We start from the raw sequence: 13,530 nt of genomic DNA, 5'->3' as shown, positions 1-13,530 counted from the left end.
TCCTGTACAGTAAGGTTTCTTCTTTTACCTGTGTAACATATTTATATGTATAAATCCAAATAAGCATAAATGTGCTCATGTATGAATATACACCCAAAGCAAGCAAAGATAGCTGCCTCTACAGAAGCAATAAGTAGGTTCTCTGCTATTGTTCAGTGTAAACATATGGACCGGTGTAGTTTCGGGGAAAAAACTACTGTAATTACAAATTGACAACAATATCCTTAGACAAAGAGCCAAACCAAAATACCCCTTTGATGTTTCCCTAGCAGGGTTGTTTCTTCAGAGTAACCTCCCCACCTCGCTGGCTCTGTTGGAGGTAGCCTCCTCCTCCCTGGGGCAACCTCTGCAGGAAGGTTATATTTCCCGTCCCACTGAATCAGAGTGGACCGTGTGATTTGATTAGATCAAAGAAATGTGAGTAGAAATATGACATGGGCCATTCCTGAGCAGAAGCTTTAAGATCCATTGTTTGGATCTCTCATTTCTTCCCTCTGTCATGAGATCAACACATCTGAGACTGGAGTTGCTCTGGTAGCTTGAGTCTTAGAATAAAGGGTACCTGGATCAAATATGCAGCCAACATAGAGTGGACATTAATGTGCATTTTTGTGGGGTTTTTGTAAGCCACTGAAATTTGTAAGTTGTTTGTAAATGCATCACAATTTAGTCCAAACCAGGATTTCCCCACCCTGGCACTACTGACACTGTGGTCCGCAGAATGCCTTGTTATGCGGTGGGGTGTCCTGTCATTGCAGGGTGTCCAGCAGCATTGCTGGCCTCCACCACTCAGATATCAGGAGCATCACACACCAGATATGGCAACCACAAATATGTCTTGATATTGCTGAAGGTATCCTGGGGGGGGGGGGGCAGTTAAAAGTCACCCCCAGTTGAAAAGCATTCATCTTAGCCCAATAGTTCTCAAAATGGCATCCCAGAGCCAGCAGTATCTGCATCACCTGGGAATATGTAAGAAAGGTAAAGTCTCAGGCTCCTTTCAGACCTACTGAATGAGTAGGGGTGGGGCTGGGGCCCAGCAAGCTATATTTTAATAAACCCTTCAAGAGGTTCTGAACATTAAAGTTTAAGAATCACTGGCCTAAACTGAATGGTACACAAGTACCCTTGTACAAAGAGAGGGCATAATTATTGTTTTTACTTACAGGTGCAGAAAGGTAACTTTTGGGATGTTTAAAGCATAAGAATTCCCTGGCTATGAATCTGTAAGACCTTAGAGTACATGACAATATACTAGTGTGATATCTCCCAGACAAATTGAAGTCTTATAACTTCAACAAATTTACTGTGGTCTCATAACCTGGTGATTCACTGAGTCACAATGAGTAAAAATGAAGAAAACATTGTTCTAATTAGGAATCCAAAAGGAAGTGGCATTTTGATCTTCAAAAAAAAAAAAACCACTTACAAAATGATGTTTTTAAATGGGCAATTGTTCATTTCTATGATTTGACATTTGTGTCTCCATTGCATTTGAACACATTTTATATAAACACAATTTGTTTTTAAAGAGCAAATAATTGAGAATCAGTATTTGTTTGTTTAATTGCAAAACTTTTACCACAAATTTTCTCTGTTCTTTCCATCTCACTATGTTTTATACATCTGCGTAAAACAGATCTTGGGATGATGTGCTTTGAGCCCGAACATAAGGAATAATTAACTTTGCAAAGTAGATTTATATCATATTTAAAGGTATAGGCAATAAACATTAAAATTTTAATTTATGTAATTAAGAGATTGGGTATTTCACTTAGTTGATTTTTTTAGAGGTGAAATATCAAAATTAATTTAATCATATTAGTTTGGAAAAGAATAGGGATTTATAAATCAATTTTAATGACACATGAATATTTTTATATATTTCTCCATTTTTCCCTTTTAATAAGGAATGTTTGTGGAGAGAACACCTCCAAAGGTTTTCATTAAGAACTTTTTCCTTAGCTCTCATGGTGCGCCTGGTCTCTACTACACCTGGTAGGCGTTTCAAAAGTTTTCCTAAAATCAGAATTTCAGGGTAGCAGTGTAGTACAAGATAAATGCAAGATACTTTAATTTTCTGTTTTTACCAAAATATTAAAAATAAGAAAGCTGGTTATGCTGCAGTAGATTGTTGAAACAGACTAGGAAAAATGCTCAATATCAAAAGACATAATATGCACTTTATGGTTTCTGTCACATCATTATGTTTTATGCACTTGGCCATAAACTTTCCATTATATGCTTTGGGTGAAAATATTGGAGGGAGAAACCTTTTGTGTATGTGGGAGTCTTTTTTTGCTATATTTTTTACAGAGAGAAATAATTTTTATTGTCACATTAGGATTTTCCTAAATATAGCTCAGAATAAAAAGCCCTTGAATTTGTAAAAATGAAGTGAAGTCTTTTCCTTTAAAGCATTATCTGTCAGCCGGAATGTCATGCTCCGTTTTTTAGGTCCTTTACACTCTTGAATTTGATTTGTGCTTTTACAGCACAAATCCCAACATTCAGAAGGCAGATCTGCCTGCTTCAGCTGCCTGGAGCTACAGAGAATTAGTCTGTCATTCTCGGTGTCGGGGAGTGTATGCTGTGTATGTGAGTATTGTGAGCGTGTGTGTCCTTATCTGAGACCGGGTGGCCGAGAGTGATTTAAATGTACATAGGATTGATAGTACAGACTCTCATTCAGCCTGGGCTTCGAAACCTGTGGCATTCGAGGCTGGACAGGCGCCTCTGTGCCTCTGTTCTAATTGAGCAGCATGTTTGCTGCCATGGCAGCCAGCAGCATCCACTGCAGCAGCGAGGAAGAGCCATAGATCTGAGAATGCAGGTGGAATACTAAAATGCAAGGCGCTCATGCAGGGCTGGGTTTCAGTGCTTCATTTCTGCTCTTACGGGGCTCTGATGAAGAGGCTACACATTATGCACCCAGTCAGCTCATCTAGAGTCAAGGGCTGCAGACCTAAATCAGGGAAGGGCTGGTGAGAGGTGGAAAAAAAAAAAGAAAAAAAGCAAGAGACATAGCCGGTGCTTCGCTACCTGGTATTTGGGAACACAGAAGCAAGAGAGGGAAATGTGGACCCATCACCCTGCTGAGACATGTGATTGGAGGAAGATGGGGAAACGTAGTTGGCTTCCTGTGTTACTTTTCAGCTGGAGCAGCATCTTTGGTGAACTCTTTTCTGCTTCCGATATGTTCAAGCAAAATGTTAAATACTGCTGATTAAGGAACTGATGTAGCAAGCTGAATCGTGGCCAGCTACTTAATTGTACTGTAGCTCTAGAATCTTGTTTGAATGTTTGAGCCTGTTTGAGCTTTTACTGAAGTGCATGTGCTAATTAAAGCCAAAGGGGCAGTTGCCATCTCAGCGCAAAAAGACAATGTGAAGTTCAATTGAAAAGAAGAAACCATTTGAAGAGCCATGCAGCGGCCGGCAGAACTCTCTGTGTTTCGGAGCAAAGAAGTAAGAAGAAGGGGAGCTTGCCTTCAGAAACAAAAGTCGCTGACCAATCTTTCCCTCACCAGTGAGCGGGAGAGGAGACCCACTGTGCGCATTTCCAACTGGTTTGGAAATGCTGCCAGGGCCAGCGAGAGAGAATCCCACTATGCAGAGAGGCACTCACTGTCCAGGTTCCTTTCTCGGTCCATGCAGTCACTGTACCACACCAGTGGCGCCGGGGCCTGGAACCTCCTGCCCACCAGTCAGTCTGGCAGTGGAGGCTTAGAGGACTGGTCTTCCAGAAACGGCTTGGAAGGTGAGAGTGATGAAGATAGCAGGTCTGAAGATGAAAATGCATCCTCCAAGCCAAGCAGCATCAGCAGGAGCTGGGCGGAAGAGGAGGGAGAAAGCTGCCTGCGGGAAGGCACGGCCCACCTGGATGAGGATGTGATCCTCACCATGCTGGGCGACCTAGAGCAGGCACTGTACACAGACTTACTGGGTAAGTTGGGTTGGCTCTTCCAACTGGGATGGGATTTGGAGCAGCTGCCCTTTTGCATTAGCCAAATATCTCCCATGTTTCTGGCTGATCTGTTTAAACTGTAGTTACTTAAAATTTTTAAATTCCTTATTTCTTGAAACTATTTTCTTTATAAAGCCAAGCTGTGGTGACCAGTTGTGAAGTCTATTTGCAGAAAGTAAATAGCACCAGTCTGCCCTGGGAGTTATTGGCTTGGTGTCCAGTACCTTCTAGACACCTGGAAATAAGTGTTAATGTATTAAGACTCCAAACATGTTTTTTACTCAGTCATTAATGGGGTCTTTTTACTCAGCCTCCCTCAAGGCAGCCTCACCACAGATGTATAATGAAGAATGAAAGGCCTCTGGAGTGAATTTCTGTGTGGTCAAGTGTTCCCTCTGCTGCCTCAGTGGCCCCTGAATAAGCGGGCCCTCGTTTGAACTTCAGTGATGAGCACAAGCGTCTAGTGGCACTTCCAAAAATGTGGAGGCCTCTTCTGACAGCTTGACTCACATACTTTTTTTGGGTGTGTGTGTGTGTGTGGCAAAAAATGCTCGGTGTGTACACTTAAACTGCTTATGTAGACAACTGTGAACTGTTTTTATACTTTACAAACTAGGCCTTTTTGATTATATCAGCCTCACTGGTAACTTCTGACATTATCTTTAACTCAGTATGAAGATGTCTGAAGTAATTTTTTTCAGTTTTGTGATTAAAAATTAACTGTCAGTTTGACACTTGCTTGAATAGCTAAATTATATACATTTTAATTTTTATACCTAAATTCAGTGCTTTACCAAAGTATATTTATATCATAAAGTCCCTTATTCAAAAACCCGCAAGTATTAAACCATTGAACACACATTTCATATCAATGTGTATTTTCACAGAGGACTTCATATAGGACTCCTCAAATTTGAAAGAATTTAGCCTGACCAGTTATTTTTTTGTCTCTGATTCATACAACTGATGATAAATATAGGTTTGTTTTTATTCTCTGTGTGGACCTTCTGTTGTAAAATGTTTTATGAGCTTTTCTTGAATCTTGGTGAACTAGCTTTAGAAGCAAAAAGCTTAAAGAGACAGCAGAGGCAAATATTGCTCAATCTTTAATGTTAGTTTGGCTTTAAAAGAGTAACATTTCCATGGTTGTGGAAATAGTGATTTCTGAATCTGAACACACCTGGTGCTCAGATGCTGAAGATTTCATTCTTCACCATTGTGTGATTTCTGTGATGAACTGCTTTTCATAAAAATCCTGTATGCAGTACAAAGGCAAGAGAGGGAGTTGGAGCCTTAAGAATCTTTTTTTTCTTTTGTCCTCTGAAACTGTAGTATCAAATGATATCCATCTTTTTTGCCTTTAAGGTGGTAGCATTTATCTTGTTCTAAGTACTTATGTAAGTATTTTCCAAGATGTGAACAGAGTGCTTCCCCAACAGTGTTTGTCGGTTGCTCTGTTAAAGTAGAGCATGCTGTGGGTGGGTGTGTATGTGACCCATGTCTTCTTGTGCAGAAATAACTTGGAGCATCACCATCAGGGGTAATCTCTCAGTAGAAATCTGTGTATCCCATGGTTTTTAAACTGAGCATCTACTTATTGTATTTATAGGATTTTTCTCTTTAAGCCATTTTTTTCAGTTTATGCCACTACTCAAAAATGCAAAGGAGAAAGTAGGAGGAAGAGTTTATTCAAATAGCTCTGATGTGAATAATCATATCAGGACAATGGAGCATTCCAGTGCAGTTCCCTAAATAATGATGCATGTTAAGTTGGTGAGTCTTTGCAAGCCCAGCACCCACAGGGATTTCAGGATCTCTGCCACGCCCCTGGCAAGGGTTTGCTTTTGACTCAAAATGGCCTCTTCCAAGTTAATTTTCAGGCAGGGTTCCTTGAGTTCAACTCTTTACTCTTGGATATCCTAATAAATCAGACAGACTAGGGTCTGTACTATAATTCTATAGGAGAATATTTAAAAGGCAACTGATGAGTTGAAAAATTTCCATCCAAACCACTGCTGGAGTTATCCCCCAAATTAGGAATATTTCTCAAAATAAATCAGGGAGCTGTACTATAAACAATAACATTTGTGATGTGGATGGTATGGAGGACATAATCCTCTGTGAATCAGGTTCATTCATATGCAATTTGATTTCCTATTAAAAGGTGACAAGGCTGGCAGTGTTGATTACAGTGTGTATAATTAAAGCCTACAAAATAAGAGCCAGATCACACAGAGTAAGGAGTTTGTCTGCCACTAAGTAAAATTGCAAAAGCAACAAATTAAGCCTAGTATTCTATGCCCTACTCATAGAGGAAACAAGCATGAGAAAGCAGTTTGCACCAACGTCAAAAACTCCAAGCGAATTGCAGAATGCACCATTCTGGAAAATAGGTGTAAACCCTTACTGTTGTGGCTGACACAGCTTTGAGATGTGGGGGTGGGAGAAATACAGCATTTTTGTGACTATGTAAATTTTTCATGTTCAATTTTCTGTTAACTTTGATTACTAAATGTTTATTTTACTTATGCTCCTACATTTGAGCTTTTTCGTTGTAATTCCCTCCCCAACCCCAATCCTCTAGACAGCATTTGGATACAGGTTTACAGGATGTTTCAGACCTGAGCAATCCTTAGGGGTTGTAAGTGTGTTTAATTGTATCTTGTCTTTTGTATGTCATTGAAGACATTTACTGCAATACATTTTATTTTGGTTATTATCTTTCATGACATGAATGAAGCAGGAATTATGTTTTGCTCAACAAGTGCTGGGAGGAAAGGATCCATTTATTGGATTGTCCTGAGCAGTGCAGTGTCATGAGTGGGTTGATGTTTGGAGAAACACCGAAAGGAGGTTAGGTTTTGGTTCTGAAACCTGAGGGAAGCTATGTGAACAAATACTGAATCCAAGTGGAAAACTCCAAGGGTCTAAGATGCCTGTTGGACCAGAAGAAGGATGTTTAAAAGATGAAGATGTGAAAAAAATATTTAGAAAAGTAGAATATCTGAAATACAATGTTCTTAAAGTTTATACAAAAAGGTATTGAAAATAATTCAGATATCAATGTAATTAATACTGTGCCAGTGGCAAGTGGTGGAGATTCACTGAAAAGTTCTCCTGGGGGAAGCGTGTTGGGGATAGAGAACACGGAGCAGCGTGTTCCAGGAGCTCGTGTGAAGTCGATGACTGCACTCCGCCCCTCCAGAAAAAGATAGTCTCAGCACTCTCCTCCTGGAAGACGTCTCGTCTCTTGTCATCACTTAGAATCAAAGGCTTCTAGACTGTATGAAGTCTTACAAATATCAGCTTTAGCGCCTCTCTACATTTGTCTCTTCACTGTGTCTTTTGTGTACTTTGAGTAAAATCTCCTCTTTGCCTCTGCCTTTCCTTCCACTGAAATGATATTCTTTTTCTGCCTTTTAAGGTTTTCCTTACAAAAACCTCCTTTTTCTCCAAGGTTCTGCCAGATGATTTGAAAGTAAAAGGTAGACTTCTTTCCAGCCACTTCTCAAGCATACTGTGTTATTTTTATGAAGAGAAGGATGGAAAGAATTTCCAGGGAGAGTACGGCTAGAGTTCTGAGTCTGAAGGAATGCAAATGTATGAGGTTCCATACTGCATGGCTCGGCTCCAGTCAGTGTAGGAGAGGTCTGTGCCACTTGCACGAGGGCACAGCATGGGTTTTACTAGTTCTTAAAAATACATTTAGGGAGTTTTTCTGTCCTTTCTAAGTTTGAAACAATAATGCCATTATTAAGCATATTTTAATCATTTGAATACTTTGTAAATTGAAAGGGGGAGATTTATAGACTGGCAGCAGAATGGTGGTTGTCTTGGCAACCAGCCAGAATGAGGAATAAGGAACAATGTAGTGATGTTTGGCTGGAGAAGACAATAGGAGAATCCGCAGGTGCTGTCTTCCTGCATGTGAGGGACTGCCACGGTGAAGGGAATACCAAGTTGCTTCGCTTAAGAGCCACTGGCACACTGGGTGGAAGTTAAAGGGAAGCAAATTATTACTCGTCCCTAGAAATGTTTTCACAATGAGACATATCTAACATTGGGAGGAGACATCTTTTACAGGAAAGGAAGGAGCCTGGGAGGCTTGAGGCAGAGGCTTGTGGCCATCTCCAAAGGGAGATGAGTTCATTTACTGGCTAAGAGGTAAGGCGAGACAACCTCTGAAATCCCCACAGGCACTACAATTATATTAAAATGTTAGATGGGTGCATTTGTTATGTATTTCTAAAAATCTGACATGAGTACTGTGGAAGAAAGTGAACAGATCGAATATCTACCTATATTCGTAAAACAGATTATAGATATTCATCTTGAGTTTCTATGTGACAGTTTTCATAGTGGAATGTAATATATCCCATTTTTTAACTTCACATTTCCTTCTCTTTTTCTGTCCCTTCCATCACCTTTTTATTTCCTCCCCTTCCTTCCCTTTACCTTGCCTCCCCTTAATCTATCCATTCCAATTCCCTCCTTCCTTGTTTTCTTCTTTCTTATTAAAATTTTTTATCACTGGAAATCCTCTTGAGCCTAAATGAAACAGAATAAAAACTGTTTTCTCTACTCTCTTGCCATGTTATCATTATCCAGACACATCAGCTTCAAATGGCCACTGGCCTGGGCAGTTTTATGTGGCCACAAACAAAATGGTTTAAGGTCACTTCTGCCCTCAAATGGCAGGCGGTGGTTGTAAAAGGCCAGCATTGGTCATGCCAGCAGGGGTGTTTGTTTTCTGTGCATTAATCACATTCTAGGTTTAGATGCCTAGGGCTTCACTGGAACCCTGGTGTAACATGTGGGTGGATGATTTGGTTCCCTGTAGGAAGTAGAGACATAATTAAAAATAAAGCCTTTCAATGTTGTAAGTCTTGGTCCATGAATCTACCAGATTAAAGGACTTAAAGAGGTATTGCCTTGGCGTGGGTTCACACCCACTGACTCTGTGCCTCCTGCTCCCGAGGCCCAGCTGCTGCCCTGCACCCTCACCCTGCTGGGTGTCGTGGGCCAACGTGGCCCAGGAAGAGGAGCTGCTGAGAATCGCCAAAAGGCTGGACAACGTGGTAGCTAGGATGCACACAGAAGGGGCTCTTGACCTTCTGAAGAAGCTGAACAGCTTCCAGATGTCCGTCCAGCTGTGCCAGACAACCAGGCTTGGAGTCGCTGTGAACAGGCTCTGCAAGCACTGCTCAGATAAAGAGGTGGCAGCCTGGGCCAAAGTCCTCATCAAAAACTGGCAGCAGCTACTGGACTCCCCTGGCTAGCCCAGAGGAGAAAAATGAAAGAAAAGAGGAAAAGCTGAGAAGAAAGGAAAAGGGCTTAACCGTTCCACTGGGAAGCCAGAGGCAGACTTTTCTCCTCTAAGGAAAAAACTAAGGAAAGAGCCCAAAGACAACAGAAACTCTGTGGACTCAGGTCCTCTGTCACCTCCTGCCCTAAAACGCCATCATCGATGGAAAGATCAAACAGCTGCAAATCAGAGGCAGGGACCCCACAAAATACCCAGCAACCGCTCGATCCCCACCTTTGCTCCCTTCGTTGGTCTCTTGGCAGCTTGCTCTCTCACAGGGGACCCTGTCCTGGACAAGTGTGTGGAGATGCTCTCAGTGGCCGTGAAGGTGGATGATAATTACAGAGACTATGGAGTCAGCTGTGACAAGATGACATCAGGTTTCGAAGATGATATTTAACAGGAGCTCAAGAGTACAGACAGGAAGTACTGGAACTGCATGCACAGCCGAATCAGCAAGCTCAAGGATCCCAGCACCCATGCCTGCAGCAGCTGCTCGGTGGGGCCATCACTGCTGACCTCATCGCCAAGGTGACAGAGAGGAAATGGCCAATGATGAGCTGAGGGAGTTGAAGACAGCCATGACCCAGGAGGCTATGTGGGCGCACCAGTGGCCTAGAGAGAGGGCACCAACACTGACCACTTGCAGTGCAGCAAATGCAGGAATGGTACCTACAACCAGGTGCGGACAGTACTGATGAGCCCATGACTGCCTTGGTCTCATGCAATGAGAGCATCAGTCTTCGGAAGTTCCACTGATAAAATTCCCAGCCAGGACTTCAGAGAACAAGGTGAGGAAGAACAAAGAGAAAACACTAAGCCATTGTAGCTGGAGGAAAAAATAAAAATTAAAATGAAGGGGGAAGAAAAGAAGACCTTGTGCCCGTAAGAAAAGGCCTCCATCCTTTTTCTTATCTCAGAGTCCAAACATATACTTGATACATAAGGCAAGTTTATCTCAACTGTTCTAAGTGCTCTTAGAAACAAATAGCTACAGAAATAATTAGTATTCAAATAATTTCAGATTTTTAAATCTGAGCTCAGTAACAGAGTAATATACAGTGTATTTCCAAATGGCTCTCTCATTTTGCAGTGATTAAGGTCATAGACCTACAAAGTATTATTCTATTACCATCACCTCAAATTATTACTTACAATATTACATTTGTTTCTGTTCTCATTTTATTTGTAGAAAGAGTGATAATTTTAGGTGATAATATTCATTTGGAATTTTCTACCTATCATTTTACTTTTGAAAAAAGAATTTACATTATTTATATATGTGTACAATTATTCTCAGGACAGTGAATGACATGAATAACAAGCGAATTATTCTGTTATTTTTCTAGGTGAAGACCCTGAAACAAGGAGAATGAGAACAGTCAAAAACATAGCAGATTTGAGGCAGAATTTAGAAGAGACTATGTCCAGTCTTCGAGGGACCCAGATAAGCCACAGGTTTCTTCTCAATTCTGCATAATTTGGGGCCAGTAAAGAACTTAACTTCTCATGATGATAGAAAACGAATTTTAGCTTTCCTTTCTTATCTTCCCACTTAAATTTCACAGGACAATCAACTGGTTACTTCTGAGCACACAACCTCCACCTTTTTCTCCTATCCACCTTTTTTTTTTTTTTCAGTATAATTTCCCATTTAAACTGAATTAGCTGCTGAAACTACCATCATCACGACTAAGTAGATTGTCATGCCTGCCCTTAAGAACAGTTGCAGAAGTTGCTGTTGAAATGCATCAGAGGCGTGGTAGAGAGACTTGCAAACATCGCTGGAGCTAACTTCCAGAATAGTTCCAGGAAGGCTGTGGATAGGGTAAATTAAGTTTGTTGAGAATGTGAAACAATGTTTCATTTTATCTAAAATGTAATGATAGCCTTTCTTTTGAAGCAATAAAGCAAAACACAGCTAATGAATCCTCTTTCCCACACTTTAACCCCCACAAAGGTGTTTAGAATCTCATTATAAATATATAATTTGACTTTCATGAAAATCACAGCCTTCTAAGAAATGACTCCAATTCCAGCCTTTCCTGTCTTCGTGCACTCTTCATAAATGTCCCCAGGTGAACCAGAGTCCAGTTATTTTTCCATTTTATTTGACAGCACTCTGGAGACAACATTTGACAGCACAGTGACAACGGAAGTGAATGGAAGGACCATACCCAACTTGACAAGCCGACCCACCCCCATGACCTGGAGGCTGGGCCAGGCGTGTCCTCGACTGCAGGCTGGAGATGCTCCCTCCCTGGGGGCCGGCTACCCCCGTAGCGGTACGAGTCGGTTCATCCACACGGACCCCTCCAGGTTCATGTACACAACGCCTCTCCGCCGAGCCGCTGTCTCTCGCCTGGGAAACATGTCGCAAATTGACATGAGTGAGAAAGCCAGCAGTGACCTGGACATGTCTTCTGAAGTCGATGTTGGCGGATACATGAGTGATGGAGATATCCTCGGGAAGACTCTCAGGACGGATGACATCAACAGTGGGTGAGTGGCCCTGGGCCCGGCTCTCTAACAGGATCATGTTGCCAGGAAAAGTGGTCTGCTGAGAGGCGTCAGTTATGATGGGCCTGTGGGTTAGAAAGTGCGAGAAATCTAAGGTGCTGGGGTATTTCAGGTCCTCTCTTCTGCTCATTCATGAAAAGTAAAAGATCTCTAAAATCTCTTTATTAACAGCCTTTAATTTTTTCTGTTGTTGGTTTAGAGAAACATGTGTGCCTTGTGTTTCATGTGCTTTTTAGATGACAGATTTCATAGTGAAGGACATGGGAAGAAGACTGGAGTTTTACTGCGCTGAGCTGCTTGATTTTCTTTCTTTCTTTCTTTCTTTTTCTTTTTCCTTTTCTTTGTGCTTCTCAAAGCTGCCTGTAACTGCATTGAGAAACAAATATTTTTCTAGTGTTCTTAAATTATGTACCTCCAATCTAACTTGGGGGAAAACCATGTTAGAGTTGAATGTTTCCATCTATTTATTGTGATGATCTCAGATTTGCTTCTTTATCTTAGCCCCTGTTTTCTTTCTGTTTCCTAATAGATTCCAAAAAATGTTATGATTATAAAAATCTTAAAGTACTTTGTCAATTTGGAGTATTTATTTCAATCTGAGGGTGAGTGAGCCTCAATGGGCACAATAGTGTAGTTCTATTAAAACTACTTTTATCAACTATTGTAATTGCCCTTTTGAACACTTCCTATGACCTATTACACTGTTGTTAAATATGTTAAAGACACTGATTCATTTAACCTTCCACCACCAGCCCTTATGAGGTGAGTATTTTTATACTTGTCTTACAGATAAGTAAACTGATCCTAACTGGCCTAATTGTATACATTAAAAAAAGACCAGACTCACATTAGAACTCAGGCGGTTCTGACATTAAAACCCAGGCTCTGTAATGCCAGGAAAAGCTTCCTAATTAATCTTATCTGCATTATTTTCATGTGAGTCTGGGTTTTTACTTACTCTTTCTTTGTCCTTGTACATTTGAAGACCATTGTCAGAAATCACTTTTCTACATGACTAAACCCTTCCTGACTTTACATGAAAAGCTTGTTGGAGTGTGAAAAGACCTAAAAAGTATAGAGGAGACTGTAACCAGATGTATAGCTCTGCTCTGATAACCACCAGTGCATCCCAGGTAGCCGTGTTACCTGACTTTCTAGTGATTTATAATCAGGGACACAGATTATGGTTGATGAAGGTAGGAAGTGATTGAGTTTCCACTGAACTCAGAATTCCCCATTTAAATCCCTTTCTATTGTTTGCTATTTGTGGACTCCTTAGAGGCTTAATTTATTGAAATTCATTTTTGTCACCTATAAAAGTGCTAACATTGAAGACTCTCCATGAAATATTTTGGAATGAAGCAAATAACCCACAACATTTTACATAGCACAAACCCTGTCACAATATAAGTGATCAATAAGTTTATCATCATCATAATTATATATATTATTAATAATCATGCTAATTGATAGTTGTTATCATTAATTATGTTGAGTGTTTAGCATCACCTAGAAGGGAAGACCCAGTTCAGGGAACATGGCAGCAACACAAGAATAAGGGACTTTCTGTCCTCTGTCTATCCAGTCGTTCTTCTTCATTCTTCTCTCCCTTAATACCTTCCTCTCTTTTCTCTCCCTGTTTCTTTAAATGGGGGCATATGTGTGTTCTCACTTTTATATTTACTAGTGGATGAACATTTACTTATATACATCAATGTACATGTGCAGTTATATAATTC

The 13,530-nt window shown here is 40.7% G+C and overlaps 1 protein-coding gene and 1 pseudogene across 3 annotated transcripts in view; both read left to right on the top strand.

Moving 5' to 3' along the window:
- NAV3 (neuron navigator 3) overlaps positions 1-13,530 on the top strand; it is a 556,838-nt gene that overhangs the window by 399,457 nt on the left and 143,851 nt on the right. For all 3 annotated transcript variants that reach the window (XM_036018646.1, XM_028532259.2, XM_036018644.1), the window contains exons 10-11: positions 10,621-10,729; positions 11,390-11,773. In XM_036018646.1, coding sequence (XP_035874539.1) covers positions 10,621-10,729; positions 11,390-11,773 — 493 coding nt within the window. The remainder of the gene's footprint in view (positions 1-10,620; positions 10,730-11,389; positions 11,774-13,530) is intronic.
- On the top strand, positions 3,426-10,124 carry LOC114512904 (annotated as a pseudogene).

The sequence above is a fragment of the Phyllostomus discolor genome, chromosome 2 (assembly GCF_004126475.2).
Source record: "Phyllostomus discolor isolate MPI-MPIP mPhyDis1 chromosome 2, mPhyDis1.pri.v3, whole genome shotgun sequence".
Lineage (NCBI taxonomy): Eukaryota > Metazoa > Chordata > Mammalia > Chiroptera > Phyllostomidae > Phyllostomus > Phyllostomus discolor.
The sequence above is the reverse complement of the archived record's forward strand: the minus strand, read 5'-3'. Positions and strand labels throughout refer to the sequence as shown.